Below are 20,632 nucleotides of genomic sequence, written 5' to 3'. Positions count from 1 at the left end.
GAAATATATAAATATATATACCCACACTCAGGACATTAGAGGACAAAAATGTCTGCATCAAAAAACTGCCATAAAAATATTCCTATTATTTTCCACTTTCACTGACTGTCAGGATTTTAACCCTTTAATTGCCAGTTTGTTTACATAATGCCACTGTTGTTTTTTTACACACAAATTTCTCTGTACACACATACAAAACACACTCTGACTTCCATACCAACACACACACACACACACACACACACACACATAAATTTAGCTGCATCATTTATTCAATTGTCCTGCAGTGCTCTATAATACATAAAACAGAGGAAAAGCATGTATTTGCGCCATAGATTAAACATGAGAAAAATGGTGCTATCTGGTGGAAAATATAAAAAATGTAAATTGTGAAGCCAGAGCTCTGGAACGGAAGCATATCATCATAAAATTCATGATTTTATGCTTTAATGGCACTGGGATCAAATGTTGCAGTATTAATGGGTTTAAATGGTAAATGTCCTGTCCTGAAGGTCCTGAGTGTAACTATTTTGTGTACACCATGTATTACAGATGTATTTAAGGAACTGTGCTTGAAATATCAATTTACGCCATTAGCATCATCTTTCATTTTCTTTTTATCATTTTGGCTGAGTTAATGCCAACGGCATAAATCGACAGTGTTTTTGGCATAATGTTGATTACCTCAAAAATTTAAATGTTTCAATAAATCTGGGTTGCAGTGAGGAACTAATAATGGAAGTGAATGGGGCTCATCTGTAAATGCTGAAAGACTCACTTTTTCAAAAGTATAGCCACAAGATGTAAACAATATGCATTATCACACGATGTCAGTGAGATAAAATTACTTAATCTTTACTGTGTAAAGTTATAGCAAACTTTACAACTTGGTTGCCATGGCGATGTAAAAACAACAGTGAAAATGACCATTTAAACAACATTGCAGCTCAAATAAAAACCCAGTTTTAACAGAAGAATTCATCAGATTATGAGCTCCACATTTCTGGCATTAAACCCTCCAAAATTGATCCTATTCATTTTCATTGTAAGTGTCTCACTGCTTTTCTTCTTTTGAGGCAGTTTGAGTCCATTTATTTATTTATTTTTAAATCAATGTTATGCCAAAAATGTTCTGCATTGAGCTCAAATTGAACATAAAGGAATATTCCTTTAAATCCATCAATATCGACAACATCAAACTAACTGTAATTGGAACATGCAAAAACTACAAAAAGCCTTTTAAGTTATTCATCTATTACTTTTACAAACATCATATCAAGCGAGTCATTACAAACACTCCAAAAGCCAAATACAGATATATGAAATAATAACAGTCCTGTTTATCATATTGTCCATTTATTTTCCATCACGCTTCTGCTGTCCTCTTCTTTTTCTCTACTTGTTTTGTGGCTGTTTTGTTTTGGCTTTCTTTACAGGCGGCTGAGCTTGTGTCTCTTCTCCTCCTTGCCGTTTCCTTTTCTTGTTCTTCTTTTTCCTTTTCTTCTTGCCCTGCTCTCCTGACGCTCCTTCGGGAGTTTCTCTGGAGGTCAGCATCTCTTTACCCTCCAGAACAGCTGGCTTCTTACGGTTTTTGCGTTTCTTTGTCTCAGGGAGAAACCCCTTCTTTTTCTTTGTGGTCTCTGCTTTCTGCTCGGTCTCAACAATTTTCTTCACCTTTTCTACCTTGGGTTTCCTAAACAGAGCAAAACACAGATGTTGACACTGACAATGCAGTCTGGGAATTTATAGGGAGCAAATGTTTCAATAAACCAGAAAGATTTGACAAACTGAGTGAGTACAGAACAAAAATAAATAAATGAAAATATATATACACTTACATAATGCCAAATAATCTCACGACACTCCAGTATGTGTCCTCCAGCTGTCCTGCTTTCTGCAAGTTTCCTTCTGCATTCATGGACTTAAGAACATTCTTAAGACAATCAAGATTCACTTCCATCTTCTGCACAGAGAGAACAAAAAACGATTCACACTTATTAAACTCAATTTTCAGAATGCTTAAACATTTGTTGAATATTCCTGATCTCTGGTTAGAAGAATTGTAGAGTAGAAGTGAAAACAGAAATGCGTTACCTGATTTCTAACAGTTTTGACCAAGTACTGACAGAGTTCCAGTGATCGGACCATCTTCTCGTGAACCGTTTTGTTCTTACACTGCACATTTTCAAAACTCTGGAGTGTGAAAAATAAAAAAATATGTTACTTAATTTTAGAAACGTTTGCAGGTTGGTTGTCCAAAAAGAGAAACCTTTAAAAAATCTAGTCTAAAACACAAGATGATATAAATGTAATCCGTGTCCATGATGATTTTATACATTAGCAAGACCTATATTGGCCGATTAATCGGCCTGATAAATTAATCGGTCTATCACTAATCACTTGACGTTTTTAGTAGGGCTGTCGATTTAACACGTTAATTCAGTGTCATTAATTATCTAAAAAATAACACGTTAAAAAGTTAACGCAATTATGTCCCCCGACCATATTTTAAGCTTGAAGTACCACCTATTTTCAGCAGGGGGCAGAAATCGAAACTGCAATTAGTCCTCATGGTCGCGTAGTGATTTGCCTCAATCTGTGTGGCAGATCACATCTCCCAGCTGCCTCAATGTCTATGACCGTCAACCAGCGCCTCTTTTTACGTGGCTTGAGTGCTTTGCCACGGAGATATAGCGCGTGTGGAGGCTTCACGCATTCCACCGCGTCATCCATGCCCAACTCGCCACGTGCCAACTGAGAGCAAACCACATTATAGCAACCACGAGGAGGTTACCCCATGTGACTCTACCCTCCCTAGCAACCGGACCAATTTGGTTGCTTAGAAGACCTGGACATGATTGCTCCTAATGTTGAGATGAACCGTTACAAAAGTTTGAATTTTGAGACACTTGAGCTTAGATAGTGAAGATTCAGTGGTTAAAATATGCAGAGTAATCTACCTTAGAGAGTTGCTCCACAATCTTCTGATACAGCTCAGTCCATTGAGCATCAGACATGAGGTTTTTCACTTCTTTAGACTGTAGGGCCCTGAACACCATGGTGCACGCCTGACCCTAAAATAACCCAGAAGTCAATAAAAAAACTAAGTAATGATCACCAGTGTTTCAATTCATAATCAACTTTAAATATAAGGGTCCCAAGGAGGCAACAGGGATTTACCTGCTGATGTTCCCGCAGTCCACCTGTGATGTTTTCCACAGCAGTGTCCAACAGCTTCACACACAACACCTGAAATAATTATGGCCCAATAAGATGAACATGCTGTGATTTAACAGCTTTCATAATATACTAATTATTTATATATATATATAATTAGTAGATAATAACCAACTGCAATTGTCATGTGCTCTTTTAAAGTCAACATTTAATAATTGTCAGCCCAGTCTTTAAGGGTTTGGTTTACCCAACAATGAAAATTCAAAGAATTTAAAGAATTAATGGTAGGCAAAATGATAGCTTCAGTCACCATTCACTGTCATTGTATATAAAAAAAAAATCTATTACAGTGAATGGTGACTGAAGCTATCATTTTGCCTACCATTTATTCTGTTGCACTTAGAAAAACATCACTTTCGAGGATGCAATTTCGAGAGTTGCGATTGCCGTTTCATATTGAATTTAAGAATAGTTTTTCTATAGACTCACAGGGAACCTGTTGAAGAGATCGATGAACATGGCTCCGGTGAGAGGGCTTTTCCTCCGTGTCATGAAAGACGTCAGAGCGTCTTTGAAACAAGATGTGACCCTCTCAACATCCACATTCCCCATAAGTTTTACCTGCACACAACACACACATTAACAGTTATTTAATCAACATCAGGACTCTAACTGAAAAGAAGACACGATGTGTAATTTGAGTTGGTGGTGTACCTCAGACAGTGTTGACTGCGTGTTTGAGTCCTGTTCACTCACTACCCCTCTCAACACTTTCACCACATAGAGTGCAGCACTACAAAAATAAAAACAATGCAATTTAAAGCCAGGATTGTTTGGAAATGGATTGCTTGCTGAGAATCTCTCACTGCTTCTTCTCTCACGGCTTCTTTCCTTCAGGCAGAGACTCGGGCGGTCTCAAAGACAACATGTCTGTGTGAGTGAAAGAGAAGCTCATGTCGCTCTGTGAGGAATATTTCAACAACTCTGCACCTTGTTACATTGTTTTGGGGCTGGTTTAAGGCATCTGCTGTAAGTAACGACATGCCATTTCCCAATTTCTGTTTGTTCCATGAGGCAATAAATGAAAATGCGGCAAAAACCTGCATGTATGTTACTTGGGGGCAATCATTTTCGTAGGTGCCAATTTTTTTTTGTTTCCCTCCCCTTGTCCCCTCCCTCATCCAGGTAGACGGGGATGACCTGCCGGCAGATGGGGCGCAAGGCACAACCGTCCCCAGGGAAAGAGTAACAAGGGAGGAATGTGGCAGGGCGGAGGGCGGGTTTTGATTCCGCACACCTGGCTCCTAATCAGGCTAATTAGCCCTCCAGAGGGATAACGGCCGACTGAAGACGGCAGTGCGACAGAGAGAGAGATTTACAGACAGCTGTCTGACACCTGTGTGTGTGTTTGTCTTTTTGGTTAAGCTTTACATTAAACTTATTTATACCCTGACACCTAGCGGCTTGGATGCAGCATTATTTAAATCATTAGTTTTCAGTTTCAGATGCCATTGTAGAAATGTATTATTCAGAGTCAGCTATAATTACTTTAATCAATGAGTGAAAGTGTCAAATAGCAGGATGGTTACTGAGATTAAGCGAGTAGTATTCGGCTGGTCGTGTTATTCTATCATGGCGGCCCCCATGTGTGGACCCTCTCCATGTAGAATAAAACAGCTTTTATAAGGTTACTGATATGACTGGAATCTTCATTTTAATGCGAGAGGTCATGATTTCCTACATATGTTTCAAAATTACAATTCATGTCTTCAGCAGTTAAACTATTATAGTGAGGAAAAAATGAATGAGTGCACCTTTAACTTAATGTGGTTAAAATTTGCTTATATAAAATTCCAGGAGGTACACGCTCGACTGCACATTCTAGCACAGAAACTGATTGTGTGGATCAGCGCATGCTTATTCATTACGCTTAACACGTTCCGTGCATAATAAACACAGGAGCAGATTTACTGTACAGGGAATGGAGACTTCACCTGCAAGCGGTGAGCCAGGTGTAGGAGAGATACAGGCAAACTGCCATACCTCTTCGAATCACCCGAAACATTCACTCACTGTCATCTGAAAGAGTGTCAACAGAGAAACCACGAGAGAGACCCAGCATGTGCGCGATAGAGACTGAACGATAGCCAGAGAAAACATCGGTTTTGAGATGATTTTTTTTTTTTTAGCAAATTAAACTTCAGCATTATTTATTTTTTTATCCATGTATAGTGTCTAATAATTCATTTGGCAATGTACACTTTAAAGTTTCTCTTGCCATTAAAGTTTGCATTTGTTTACATTTTATGGCATGTAAACAAACTTTTATCAAAGATTTATACCTGTAGCAATTAGTCTAATTAACTCATAAAATATTTAAAAACAAGTAAATGACCAAACTAACCAATTTAGTAAGTGCTTCCTCATTTTCTCTCAGAACAAAAGGTTGCAGAATTCCTCACCTGAAGTAATAAAGTGATACAGACGAGTCTATGAGTTTCTGCGCTCGATTAATTAGACGCTCAAGCATTTCATGGAGCTCCGCCTCCCGCCCTTCAACATCTCTGCAGTAATACTTCCCACGACAAAGCTGGTTCCTGCCAACCAGAGACGAGAGCAACAAACTTTAAAATTAAATGAATCAACAAAACTGTCATTCTTTATGAAGGAAATTGCTAAGAGCAACGGCTTCACTCTTCACAGCTTTCACCTGAAGATGTCCGCGGCCTTGCTCAGGTAGTCTTGTTCCTGTTGGCTGGTTTCTGAGCTCATTCCGCTCTCGATCACACCGAGCAAAGGCTCCACCATCCCCAGAACCAGAGCACTGCTCCCCTGTTTACTCAAGAACATCTCCACCATGTCCAGTACCTGAATACAACATAACTATTAGCCACAAAGAAGAAAACCCCATGCATTCATCCATCCATTTATCTATAATCAAAGTGCAAAAACACTTGAAGTGATCATTTATGACGGTGCATGTAGAACAGTGCAAATGAGCCATAAATAACATACTTTAATCTTGAAGTCCCGCACAAGAACCTTTTCCTTGCGCAGTCGGTCCTTCTCGTCCTTTTTGGCTTGGATCTTTTTCTGCTGCTCTTGAAAGAGAGCGGCCAGGCTTCCGTCCAGCTTCATCATGGCGGCATCATCCAGCTCCTCTTCATCACTGCCATCCTCCTCTGTGGCCTGAACAACAACAGAATATCTACTACATTTGTATCTATCCTTTCACAGACTCTCATTTTTTATTTTTTATCCCCTTTTCTCCCCAATTTTGGAATGCCCAATTCCCACTACTTAGTAGGTCCTCGTGGTGGCGGAGGACAAGTCTCAGTAGCCTCCACTTTTGAGACCGTCAATCTGCGCATCTCATCATATGGCTCGTCATGCATGGCACCACAGAGACTCACAGCGTGTGGAGGCTCATGCTATCTCCACGATCCACGCACAACTTACCATGCACCCCATTGAGAGCAAGAACCACTAATCAAGACCACGAGGAGGTTACCCCATGTGACTCTACCCTCCCTAGCAACCGGGCCAATTTGGTTGCTTAGGAGACCTGGCTGGAGTCACTCAACTCTCACCAAAGTTGTAAAACTGGATAAACCGCAATTTTATCACACTAAAATCATGTTAACACTAATATTGTTTAAATCATGTGGCTATACTTTTGAGTATTTTAATGTTTACTGATTGACCCCATTCACTTCCGTTGTAAGTGCATCACTGTTACCCAGATTTTAGCTTTAAATTTAGAAAAGGAGGGATGAGTCGAAATTTATTTTGTGGTAATCAACATTATGCCACAAATGCTGTCAATTGAGCTCAACTTGTATTGACCCCGGAATATTCCTTTAAGTGGCAAATATAACGCCATACCAGAGCATTCTGTCCTTGAAGAACCTTCATCAACTCCAAACGGAAGTTCTGATCAACCTCTTCTCCTTCCTCCATGGTTTCATCCTCCTCTTCCTCATCATCACCATCATCATCTGAAGAATCAGAAGCTTCTTCATCCTGATGAGATAAAACATCAGAAATTTATAAAGAATAAATGTAGGATCATTAGTAAAATGCTTTGCATATTTTTTCATATTTAAAAAGTTCAGGATGGTCAGTCTCACCTCTTCATGGTCACCTTCAATTCCTTCCTGATCCTCTTCGTCTTCATCCTCCTTTTTCAGTTTCTTCTTCTTCTCTCCCTCCTTCTCATCAGTAACTACAACACCACTTTCATCTTCATCCTTGTTTGGGTCCAGAACCTTCAAGACAACATGAAAATTATTAAAATGTAACTTTTACAGCACAGACATGAACTGCCCTGTTTACTTGCAATGAATAAATGAAACTCATTAACAAAAGGCATGAAAAACTAAAAACACTCACAAGACGTTTTATGGAGTTAAAAACCTAAAACTCATGATAGAATAAACATTGGTTGTAATTAATCGCCTTACGCTCAGGATGGAATTGAGCGCTCCTTGAGTGACGTGAGGGCAGATTCGTCCAAATACGGCTTTACACACATTACGCACGAGTCGACTGGGCTGAGACAGGAGTGACAACAAAATCTCAACAACCACCTCCACCCAGTGTGGCTCCTCATCTGAACTCTTCCCATCTATAACACACAAACAACACCCCACCCATTAGTATGTACCCCAAGCATAGTCTCAGTACAAACACTACACTATAATACAAAACAAATACAAAAGTCAAAAGGACATCAGTATTTTTCATACTTGCTGCAGACTTCTTTTTAGATTTTTTAGCTTGAGCTTTCTCCATGCAGGTCCGTAAATCATTAAACAGCTCCAAACTTTCCTCTGGAGCCTAAAAAGAGAAAAAAAAATGAAAACGACACATCATTACACTTTCAATCCTCTTTATGGGTGAAATTGAACCTTCAGGCACATAATCCATCCATCCATCGTCAACCGCTTATCCTGTGTACAAGGTCAGCGGGGGGCTGGAGCCTATCCCAGCTAACATTGGGCGAAAGGCGGGGGACACCCTGGACAGGTCGCCAGTCCTCAGGCACATAATGTTTGATATAAAGACGTTTCAACATTTCCAAACTAACAGCAGTATTCAAACACAAATGTGTAGCTGACATGACATTTTCAAGGCGTTTAACCAGTATCCTGCAGTGTAACACGCTATATTCCATCTAAAACATGCATCATTATTTTCCATGCCAATTTTATGACCTCATATTAATTGAGAGTGTATGTAATGTTTATGCATTTACATTAACTTAAAAAATAATCTGCATAAAATTAAAAATCACTTGAGCAATGAAGGGTCATACCTTGAACATTTGGATGCCAACAAGGAGAAAGAGATGCTGGAATGCTGCATGTTCAGAGGTGGATGATTTCTTTGCTTTTTTTCTCAAAGCCTCCACTGATTCCAGCATGCTGTATAAACATATGCACACACAAGACACTAAACCAGGACTGTTCACACTATTGCAGCTGAATTTAATTTTAAATGTTGCTGCAAGCAGCGAAGACAGGCCAAAGCACCATGGGTCCATTCCCACCCGGTGGCTTTTGGAAAACAATGCAAGGTGGACACATGCATTTAACATTATTCTAAACTATTTTGAAGCAATTTGGGTACATACAAGAGGACCATTATAAAGTCTGTTGTAAGAGCCATACTTCCTGCTGCCAGGTGGTGGTACTAATAAGCAATATATATGTGATTACCCCCAAAACAAAACATACATCTCAAATTTTATCTAAATCACACACAGAAGATATGAGACACTTCCTGTTTCCCATTTTTACCATTAATTTAATGCCTTGCCATGGCAACACCGTTCGATATATATATATATATATATATATATATATATATATATATATATATATATATATATATTCACAATTTAGCATCTTCAACGTCTTGGCATAACTTTGTCTAAATGTGGTGACAGTCTCATAAATCCCCTAGGAGGAGTATTTAAAAGATCAGTTATTTTAAAACATCCTGTTGGGTGGACCTAATGACTATAATTATGAAAGTTGTCTGGCTTGATGAGAACTATATATGTACCAATTCTGGTGACTTTAGGTGAAAATAGGGGTGATACAGAGGTGGTCGTACACACATGGCAATGCATGAACTTTTGTTCACACTGATGCGTGTGCAAAATTTCATGGAATTTTACAACACCCAAATATAGGAGAAAAAGAATAACAATTAATGTGTTGTTAGGGCAACAGTATTTAAGATATTAAATATCCCTTTACAAATTTACATCAGCAGTGTCTTGACATTATTCTAAAGAATTTTGAAGCAAACCATGTTAACACAAGAGGATCATTTCAAAGTCTGTAAAAAAGTGAAATTTTTTCTGCTGCCAGTCGGTGGTGCTATAACCGCATAATAGCTGCATAAATGTGATCATTATCAAACATACAGCTGAATTTTATGCCATTTTAAGGATAAATAAAAATGGTAAATGATGTCATTACAATATACTCTTTAGATCTACATATTTTTTCAATAAATTAAATGATAGCAAAAATCAGTTAACAAAAACAAATGAACAAAGATAGATAGATACTCTGAAATCTCTGAACTTTGAAATACTCCTAGTTGATTCATGAAACAGTCAACACATTTAGACAACATTATGCCAAGACATCGAAGATGCTAAATTGCGAACAGATTTTGAAATATCGAAAGGTGTTGCCATGGCGATGCACTAAATTAATGGCATTAAGAGCATAGTTTTTTCCAGCAGGAAAATCTTCCGAGTTGGGGAACATTGTCAGAGCAGAAGGAAGCAAGTTTTCTTCCATTATAACCTTGTATGTGGCTTGATTCATGCGTCCTTCACAAAGGCGAATCTGCCCAATTCCAGCCTTGCTGAAGCACCCCCAGATCAACACCGATCCTCCATCTGGTTGTCTAATGGTTAGACGGAGACCTGGAGAGGCCTTCAAGCCACAGTGTCTCACACCTACTTTGGTGAAGGATCGGTGAGGACCGGGGTGCTTCAGCAAGGCAGGAATAGACCAGATTCGTCTGAATAAACTAATACGCAACAGCCAAATACATTTGTCCAGCATAGTGGTTTGCAAACTGCTGGGTGCAGCCACGATTAGCAAGGAGTGTGACGGAATCTGACGGAGTTCAATATTTTATTAGCCACCGATGCTAAAAATGATCTAATTTACCAAGATCTGACAAAATTCACGACCCGTGAGCTGTTTGATTAAAGCCGGCTGCTCTCAAACACTCACATGCTAGTGTCTGTCCATGCGCTCGTGTCTTGTGATGACTGCAGGGCTTTTTTAATCAAAATACCAATCTTTACGAGATATTTACGTAAAGCTGTGAACAGCTGTTAATGAATTACGAGAGTGTAAACAGACTTGATTAAATCTGCTGTCTTGACGAGATATTAAAACAAACAGCTGTTAATGTAGAAGCAGACATAATATTCAAAATGTTAGATCTGTGCAATGTTTAAATGTGTATCAGCTGCATGCTGTCTGTTATGGGCATCCTTACTGCATCAAACCAGTATTAATGTATAACTAATAATCAAAGGGTAAAGCGTGTCAAATATTTAAGTAGTTTGATTTTGCATTAAATTACTTTTTTTAATGTTTAATTGTTACTGAAACACTTAAAGCACTGTTCACGGTGTTCTCTATTTAATTACTGGCTCTTGAATAATTCCTTTAAGAGCTTCATGCAATTTTTACAAGAATTTTAAATTCTAAATTGTAAACAATAATATTCAATTACCATTTATTTGTTTAAAAGTTTAGAAATTAGCAAAAAAAACAAAAAAAAAACTGAGTGCATCTTTCCAATACAGGTGAACTTGGGTAGAAAATAAATGTAATTTTATAAATGTTTAGATTACGGCCTCTTTAAATCTCAAAGTGTGCAATCAGCTGGACTCAGTACCTGTTCCAGGCTCGTCTCTGCTCTGGACTGAAGGTGTGAACGCTCTGGACATATTTGTTCTGATTGAGCAGCATGGCAGCGTACTGCACCAGACTGTAGATCCACATGTCTCCATCTGCTTTAACACCCATAATCCTCCTGGTGTTCAGCCCCACGGAGTCTGTTGAATCGCCGAAGACAGGCATCGAGTTCAAACTCTGCAGAAGACTGGGGACAGTGTGAAGTGTAATCAAGTTATTAAATTAGACCAGGTAGAAGAATTATAGAACAGAGCAGGCCTTGGATAGATCATTACTAGAGCTGATAACTTAGGTGGTGGTGACGGCAAATAACCGATTATTCATCCAATAGGTTTTTTAAATCAATTTATAGAATGACAAAAAATATATATTAGTCTTTCCTTTCAATGACGGGCACATACATTGAGGCTAAAAGAGTCTCAATTAATAAAATCCCAAAAGCGGTTTATCGTGCAACCAAAATCCCAATAATAACCAGAGAAATTTAAATTTGGTGTATAACACGGGACTTAGAAATTTTACACAACTATAAACAAGCCCGAAATACACAGAGGACTTTTATTTTGAAATGACAGAGATAAAGGGTTTTGTATGTATATATAGGCAAATATCAGCATAGATATTTTCCCATAACCCATAGTTACAAAAATGAACAATCTGGAAATACGATATACTGTCTACCTATAGTTTAATGCACTATTTTTTTAAAAACCCGATTAAAACATTTACCAATTTTGACATCAGATTCTGACCATTTATTTAGCTCGGTGTGAGCTCTAAACACTGGTTGGAATAGGACGGGACAACAGGACTGACCTATAGAAGGCCGAAGAGACGTTGGATCGCGTCTGTTGGTCTATAGGCACTGAGAGCGCCAGCTTTGTCTCTGGGATCTCTGGAGTGGGTTTCTTCACATCAAAAAAGCCATGAAAGAAAATAAACCTACAGTAGAAAGACAATTAAAACATCACAATACTATCGATATCAGCAGTTCAATAAGTTGCAGCAGAGGTCATGGGTAAACTATTTTTAAGATGTAAAAAGGTCAAAGGTGAGTTACCTAGCAACACTGATGACGAGATCTTCCTCTTTCTTTATCTGATGGTTTTCCACAATGCATGTGAGACGTGGAATGATCCATTTACGAAACCTGGCCACACAGCTGTCATTGCTATATGATGAAATAATTCACATTAAATATGACACCAATATGTCATGACAGATGACAAGATGATAATACTCAAATGTAAACATTTTAAATTTTGGGTGGTCTATTCCTTTAAACAACAAATCTGATTGGCAATAAACAGTAACTAAAGTCATCAGGCAGCCATTGAGCTCTGACAGTAACCGACAAACCTTAGAAAATAATCTTGCATGAACTCACTCTAATACGGACTCCTGGTTTCCTTTCTGTTTGCGTGTGCTGAATTCCAAACATTTATCCAGCTGTGGCTTACAGAATGCCTTTTTTAGCCAGACAACGTACTGCTGCACTGCAGACGGCATCATGTGCTCGAGAACCTTCCAGTAGGATGGCACTACAGGGTAACCCTGGTTAGTGAGCTGACTGAAGCCCAGCACAACAGCGAGCTGTTTGTCAGAGTCACTGCAGCTCTGCATGAACTCACTCACATATCGGTCCATTTCAGGAGCAAACTTGAAGCGATCTGGCATCTGAAGAGAGACATTTACAACACACAATCAATTCATGGGCTGTTACTCTTGACAACTAAATTACTTACAAAAATATCCATTGATGAAGGATTTCTTTTTTGTTCATTAAAGGTATAGTTCACCCAAAATATTTAAATTCTCTCATTATTTACTCACCCTCATGCCATCCGAGATGTGTATGACTTACTTCTGCAGAACACAAACAAAGATTTTTAGAACATCTCAGATCTGCAGGTCCATGACAATGCAAGTCAACGGTGACCAAAACTTTGAAGCTCAAAAAAGCACAAAAGCAGCACGAAAGTAATTTTATGGTTAAATCTATGTTTTCTGAAGCAATCAAATACATTTTGGGTGAGAACAGACCAAGCTCCATTACACTAACCCATTCACAGAGCACTAGATGGCGTTAGGAAGTGTAATCAAGCTTAAAATCATGATCGCCAAGTAGACTGCTGATGTCAAGATTTATAGTGAAAAAAGGAGTTACATTTTGGTCCATTCTCACCCAAAATGGATTAGATCATTTCAGAAGACATGAATTAAACCACTGGAGTCTTAAGAATTACTTTTAGGCTGCCTTTATGTGCTTTTTGGAGCTTCAAAGTTTTGGAGCCAGTTGACTTGCATTATATGGACCTACAGAGCTGAAATACTCATCTAAAAATCTTTGTGTTCTGCTGAGGAAAGGAAGTCATACACATCTGGGATGGCATGAAGGTGAGTAAATGATAAGAGAATTTTCATTTTTGGGAGACCTATCCCTTTAACAATAGCGAATGCACAACTTAAACAATTTCAAAAGTTTCCAAATATATTTTTCGAGGTCAATAATATATATATATAAAAAAAAAATCATGCATTTTTCAGTTTTCTTTGTGTTACTCCATTTGTCCAGAAAATAAAATTGCATTTTTATAAAAACGTCTGATATAAATATCCAATTTTTAAAAACACCACACAGAGTCATCACATGACAACAGACTGGCTGTGCAAGATGGTTAAATCATTTACATTTATGCATTTGGCAGACGCTTTTATCCAAAGTGACTTACAGTGCTCTTATTACAGGGATAATCCCCCCGGAGCAACCTGGAGTTAAGTGCCTTACTCAAGGACACAATGGTGGTGGCTATGGGGATCGAACCAGCAACCTTCTGATTAGCAGTTATGTGCTTTGGCCCACTACACCACCACCTGATTTCTAAACAACTCATACCAAACATTTTTTTATTTAAGAATTTAAACTTTTAATGAGACTTTAATTTCTTTTCTTCTTTTTTTTTTTTATTTCTGGACAGTTACACCACTTGGACACTTTTTACTTTAAGCCCTAGATAAAAATAATAATGAAATTCAGAATTTAATTCAGAAATTAAAATATATTAATTTCCTTGTAAATACATGGTGCTCAAACTGTAAAGAAAATAAAATTGTTTACTCAACTCAACCTTCATTGTTTTACTATTCTTACTAGTTTTATTTTAGCTACCATTGCTCTTTACACCCTGAAGTTGTCATTAATAACTAAATTGCGGCTGTTTGTAATACCCATAAGTCCTTGCGCTTGAATAAATTATATACATTTGGTCAAAACAAGGGATATGTGTACAACTTATGTAGTAAAAACTATCATTGTTATAAAAAAAAGTACATGGTTTTAATTCTTATGACTTTTGTAGTTGTTTTGTTGTAGCTGGTTGATTTTAATTTGTGTGAAGTCACCATTAGAGTGAGTTAAAACAGCACGTGAGAGCTAAATAGACATGAAAGCATGCACTTTTATAAACTGACCTGTGCAGACAGAATATGTTCACCATAACATCTCATGACATCACCAGACAGCACAAACTGAAGCTGAGGGACTGATAACAGCGGCAAAGCAGCTCCCAGCAGACGAAAACTCAAATAACTGAGAGAGAGAAAATGTCTTTGAGGCCTTTCACACAGGGATTATTGCATTCAAAATACAGCGGATTGGATACAAAGATTAAATGTGAGTAGATCTAAAACAGAATTACAGTTGAAGCCAGAAGTTTACATACACTTAGGTTGAAGTCATTAAAACTAATTTAACCACTCCACAGATTTAATATTACATGAAACGATGTGTTTTGTGAAAAGCGCAATACAAAAAAAAAAAAAAGAAAAAGAGGAATTGGCCAAAATTCCAGCAACTTATTGTGAGAAGCTTGTGGAAGGCTACCCAAAACATTGACCCACGTTAAACCATTTAAAGGCTTTTAATATTAATAGTATATGTAAACTTCTGACCCACTGATTCTCTCTACTATTATTCTGACATTTCACATTCTTAAAACAAAGTAGTGATCCAAACTGACCCAAGACAGGGAATGTTTTCTTCGATTAAATGTCAGGAATTGTGAAAAACTGAGTTTAAATGTATGTAAACTTCTGACTTCAACTGTAAATGTATATACTGATATTTATATATATATATATGGTTATGTGAAACTGACTGTGTGGGTCCAGGCATCTCTGACATCATGCCGGTGATGATGGCTTCATTCCAGAACATCTCAAAGTTCTCCTCACGCAGAGACGCCTGCAGCAAGTCCAGAGCAACAGCGGGCAGCATGTTATCCTTCTTCACCGAGCGAGCAGCCATCTTTAAAACCTCCACCAACCTAAGAGCACACAAACACATTACATTTATTTTTATAAAAATTTAAAAAACTATTAAAGGGGTCATGACATGAGAAACCAAATTTGCCTTGATCTTTTGGTATATAAGAGGTCTTTGTATCATTAAAACGTCCTGCAAGTTTAATATTTTAAGACGTCCTCCCCATTCTAAACGAATCATTTATTTAATCAAGCTCAAAATACAGCTCGTTCTGGATTCATGGTTAGAAGTGACGTGTCGGTTAGAAGTGACGTACCAGCGTTTGCATATGACCGCCTCCAGCACAAGATAACTACGCTTTAACGCAAGACAACTACGCCATTTCAGATCGCCGTCGCCTCACAAGTGTTCAGTCGATGGACAGCGAGCTCTGACAGAGACTACTTGTGCACAGGAAAATTACGATGCCACACAGATGTGCTGTTCCTGGCTGTGGTCAAACAAAACCTCTGAATAAGCTGCCGAAAGATCCAGACGTCAGGGAAAAATGGATGCAGTTTATTTTTTGCGGACGTTCCAGTCACGGCAGTGTTAACTTGAGCGTTTGTTCTGTACATTTTAAGGATGACTGTTTTGAGAACAAATCTCAATATGATGCTGGCTTTGCCAGAAAACTGTTGCTCAAAGATAAGTCCGTGCCGACTATTCTGGGAACAACGACGCAAAACTGTAAGTAATCTATTTTAAACTTTAAACTACTTTTTAAAGCGCAATTTCATTCATTATGAATAATCACAGTGTTTTTACTTAGTTTACTTGCATATTGTTCTGGCTGGAGGCGTCAATAATTGATACATAGGCACTGACGTTAGCCAATCATAACAGTGGGCGTTAACACTGAAGTCTTAAATGGAAAACGCCCCCAAAACAGACTGTTTGAATCAGAGGATGAGAAACAGGGTGGGAAAAGGTCATAAATCACTAGATTTTAAAAGTTTTTCTTAAAAAAAAATATATTAATACTATAATTGCACCTAAGGGAACATAATAATACAATAAAAAAAACCATGTCATGACCCCTTTAATAATAATTAAAAAACTGTAGCATGATTTTATCATTTTAAACAAATAAATATTAAAAGGTCTGGAATTTCATTAAGTATTTTAACATACTCTTAGTTAATGCCAGAAAAAAATATGAATATTCTTAATTTGAACAATCTTGATACGGATTCTGAAATCACAAGAATGATGCAGCAACCACCTATAATGCAAGTAAATCCCTCGAATGTGAGACCAAATTTTGCGCTATGTGACTACAAACGTCTGCGATTAGCCACTTGCTGGTAAATGTTCAGATTTCACTCGCCAGTGATTGAGAGTAAAAGTTTGGTTTTCAGTGTAATGTATGTCAAAAGATGAGATCCACGCAACCATATGTCATTCAATTATGTCTCTTTTAATACACTTTCTGTAATTTACACTCAACTGTTGATTAAAAACAACAAAAAACACTTCTGTAATGCTCGCTGAACTGCCAGTACCAGACATATATATGAAATATACAATGCATTCAGAAAGTATTCAGACCCCTTCATTTTTAGAGGAATATCTCAGCTCTGTAGGTTCATACAATGCATGAGAATATTCTTCTACAAATCTTCATTTGTGTTCTGCAGTAGAAATAAAGTCATACAGCAAGGTATGAGGATGAGCAATGATGAAAGAATGCTCATCTTTGGGTGAACTTTCCCTTTAAGTATCTCAACAAAAAAAAAACATGGCGCACATTCAAATGTAAAAAGTGGAAACGGAGAGTCCGATGCACTCACTTGGACATGTTCTCTTTGGTAATGACTGTTGTGGTTCCCAATAGTTTCTTCAGTTTCTTTGGTTTGAGAACTGAAGGAAACTTCTGTATGGCCACCAGAAGGAGCTCAAGCTGCTCAGGTGTGTTGAGGGCAGAGGTCAGGTCAGACTTTAGGGCGCTCAACAGCACCTCTTCAAACACCTCCTGTGATGTCTACACAGCATAACACAAAACAATTAAACCATATATCAAAAGCCCTCTCAATTAAACTGAAGACTGCCTTGATACATTTATATTAAAGCTTTGTTGCTTTTTACCATTTCATATTACCTGTGCATTCATATTACAGGGCAGATTAATATACAGTGGACCCAAAAACTATTTGCACACTTGAAATGTATGACAACAAAATGCTTGTGTGAGTGTGAGAGATTTGGCTTTGGCCACAGGGATGTTTGTCAGGGGTTAGGGTGGGGGATTGGCAATAATGGGGGTTAAAACTTGATTCTGTGCATTTATGTTTTGCGTTTCTGTTTCATATGTTGGAATCAATAAAAAGAGTTAATCGGGAAAAAAGCACAACAAATGCTGCTAGACATTTTCTCAGAACTAACTTTTCACAACGCCTTTTAAGCAACTGTGATTTCAGTGGTGTAAAGGTGAATATTTGGCATAATCACCTCTGACAGGATGTCGACCATCGTTTTTCTAGGCAGGTCTTTCAGGTGTTCTCTATACTGGGCCAGGCTCTGCAGGAGCTGCACACACTCCAGCAGAACCTGCGGCTCCTGAAGTGTGTTCAGACACAGAAATAAACAGTCTCAGAGAGTTTGTCTGCAGTTACATAAACTTGAACATATAAATGCAATAATCTTACCTTGTGGAGACGTGTGGATTGGGACAGGGCGAGCACCCCAAAGAAATTCCCAAACACTGCATTTCTGATCACTTTCTGTCAAAACAATTTCAGCACCACAGGATATGTGTTAACCACATGTTTAAGCTAATACATTGAAAAGGCAATAGAAGGGTTATAAGTGAATATTACCTTCTTGACTGCCTGGAGGTTGTGTTTTTCTTTGATGCTGTCTAGTGTGGATTTCAGTGAGATCTCCGCAAACATACTTAGCAACTACATAAAGAAACCGTTATAGTTAGTGTTGTTACAATGGAGCATCAATTCATTACATAAACAATGACTTCTATAAACTAAAACGGTTGGTAGTCTTTATTGGCTGCCATGTACCTGTGCCAGTGCGACACTGTATCCTGAGCTGCATCATCTCTTGTGTGAGAAAGACCATCTACCAGTCTCTTCAGTGAATACTGCAACTCATCCGACTGGAAAGTACAGAATACATTTAATTACATTCAAGAGTGACCACATCAACAGAAGAAACATTCCCAGAGAAACTATTTCTGACCATTTTAATCAAGATTCCATAGACATTAATTCTCACTAAATTTGGTCAAGAAAGTGACTCAATCAATAAAAAAAAACTAAGAAAATGAAGCCTACATTTGAGATCATAGAATGTTTGCACTGCCATTGTGCAATAAACTTAACGCTTGTGCGTTAATTAAAAAAAAGTTACTCAGAGGTCCTTAGAGGACAAAAGGTAAAAAAAAAAAAAGGTGTCCAGGTAAAAAAAAAAAACTGACATTTTAAACCAACATCAGGCCTGATTATAACTACCAAATATTCATTTTCAGGATTTTAACCCTTTAAATGCCAGGTTGTTTACATAATGCCACTGTTGTTGTTATTTACACGCAAACAAACACAAATTTCTCAGTACACACATACAAAACACACTATGACATCCATACCAACACACAGACACAATTTTAGCTGCATCATTTATTCAATTGGCCTGCAATGCCCTATAAATACAGCAAACAGAAAATAGGGAAAAAGCATGTATTTGCTCCATAGGCTAAACGTGAGAAAATGGCGTCATCTGGTGGAAAATATGAAAACAATTACAATTTTGAAGCCAGAGCTCTGGAATGAAAGCACAATATCATATAATTCATTATTTTACGCTTTAATGGCACTGGGATTTTAATGGGATGCCGTTTTAATGGGTGTATTATTTACACAGTGTATTATAGATGGAGGTTTAAATATCAAAATTCCCCCTCAAAATACACACACTTTGATAACATTTATGCAGTTGTTCAAATGAACAAATACGAAAGGCGGTGCCAAGGGAGCACTACTACAATGTATAACCACTTAACTTAAATTAGCAAAACTGTCTAAAAAAATTAATAATAATTTTACAACGTAAAAAATTAAAACTTTGGGAGCCGTGATCGTTTATTATATAAAAAGTACTCATTCTCATAAAAAGTAATGATTTGAAAAATATAGATAAACAGACGAATAGATGGAAATAGGTAAATATACAGATATTCTTATACATTACAACACTCTGTTCAATTAGAAAGAAGTCATTAAAGAGTTTTAATTAAACTTGCCCTAACTGAAGAAACACCTTTATACACAACACCATGCAACCCACGTGTGCACGTCAACATTAATCCCAAATTAATCACATTTTAAGCAATGTCAACTAATCTACAAAAAAGACAAATTATATTCATCAACTACTGATGATAATAATTAAGTCAATATGATCCTGATTACAGCTGACTGTACATACCTTCTCACTGTTTTTTAAGTGCTCAATCAAGTTCTCGACCGCTTTGAGTCGGATCTCTCGCTCCGGTTTCGCGATATCCCAGAAATAATCGAGAAATTCTCGGTTCTGTTTGAGAATGCCTTTTGAATCGGTGACTTTGGGTCGCGCGGTGCTGTTCTCGATCTCTCCCATGTTCTTCTGCATCACTGCGACCATGAGAGCATGTTACACACGTGGGGTGAGGGAGAGTGTGCATTTACTTCCGGAGATACAATTATTTCAAAATAAAAGCCCTCATAGTAAATGGAATCGGACATGGACAAAATCACTTTATATTATATGTTTTGGAACCATAGTTAATAATATCAACCTTTAATCTTAAAAAAATATATATATAATTATATATGTTTCTAATCACAAGATTAAATAATAATAGATTCTTTTTTTTTTCAGCAGTGAAAATGATTTCATGACTGTATAATGTTAAAACAGGAAAGCAATAAGAAGTGTTACATTTTATCATAAATATTTTTGATAATAGAATTTGCTAACAGTTTGACTGTTTTGTATATTCATATCCCAAGGTTTTTTCAAACTATCCGCAATATTCTCAGCGAGTCCACTGTATCAGACAACGCTTGCTTCAGAAATTCTTTGCTTTATGAATACAATATTGGAGCAAGAAGTGTTACCTCATGCTTGGAAGCATGCTGTAGTAATCCCTGTTCTTAAACCAGGTAAAGACGCATCTGTACCATCGTCCTATAGACCC

At 37.5% G+C, this 20,632-nt stretch overlaps 1 protein-coding gene across 1 annotated transcript; it reads right to left on the bottom strand.

Annotated features, from left to right (window-relative positions):
• Positions 1 to 264: 264 nt before the first annotated feature.
• Positions 265 to 20,098, bottom strand: mybbp1a (MYB binding protein (P160) 1a). Its single transcript, XM_052111444.1, is given in 28 exon segments — positions 265 to 1,693; positions 1,839 to 1,963; positions 2,095 to 2,193; positions 2,961 to 3,074; positions 3,181 to 3,249; positions 3,667 to 3,798; positions 3,892 to 3,970; positions 5,640 to 5,774; positions 5,888 to 6,045; positions 6,193 to 6,366; positions 7,063 to 7,200; positions 7,308 to 7,445; positions 7,641 to 7,804; positions 7,926 to 8,016; positions 8,495 to 8,603; positions 11,119 to 11,325; positions 11,955 to 12,080; positions 12,199 to 12,309; positions 12,526 to 12,815; positions 14,610 to 14,727; positions 15,296 to 15,463; positions 17,235 to 17,425; positions 17,893 to 18,000; positions 18,090 to 18,164; positions 18,261 to 18,344; positions 18,459 to 18,487; positions 18,490 to 18,553; positions 19,882 to 20,098. Coding segments are annotated over 28 exon segments (3,789 nt in total). The 5' UTR covers positions 20,077 to 20,098; the 3' UTR covers positions 265 to 1,395.
• Between the last annotated feature and the right edge of the window lie 534 nt (positions 20,099 to 20,632).

The sequence above is a fragment of the Xyrauchen texanus genome, chromosome 3 (genome assembly GCF_025860055.1).
Source record: "Xyrauchen texanus isolate HMW12.3.18 chromosome 3, RBS_HiC_50CHRs, whole genome shotgun sequence".
Lineage (NCBI taxonomy): Eukaryota > Metazoa > Chordata > Actinopteri > Cypriniformes > Catostomidae > Xyrauchen > Xyrauchen texanus.
Note: the sequence above shows the minus strand (reverse complement) of the source record. Positions and strands in the feature narration are given on the sequence as shown.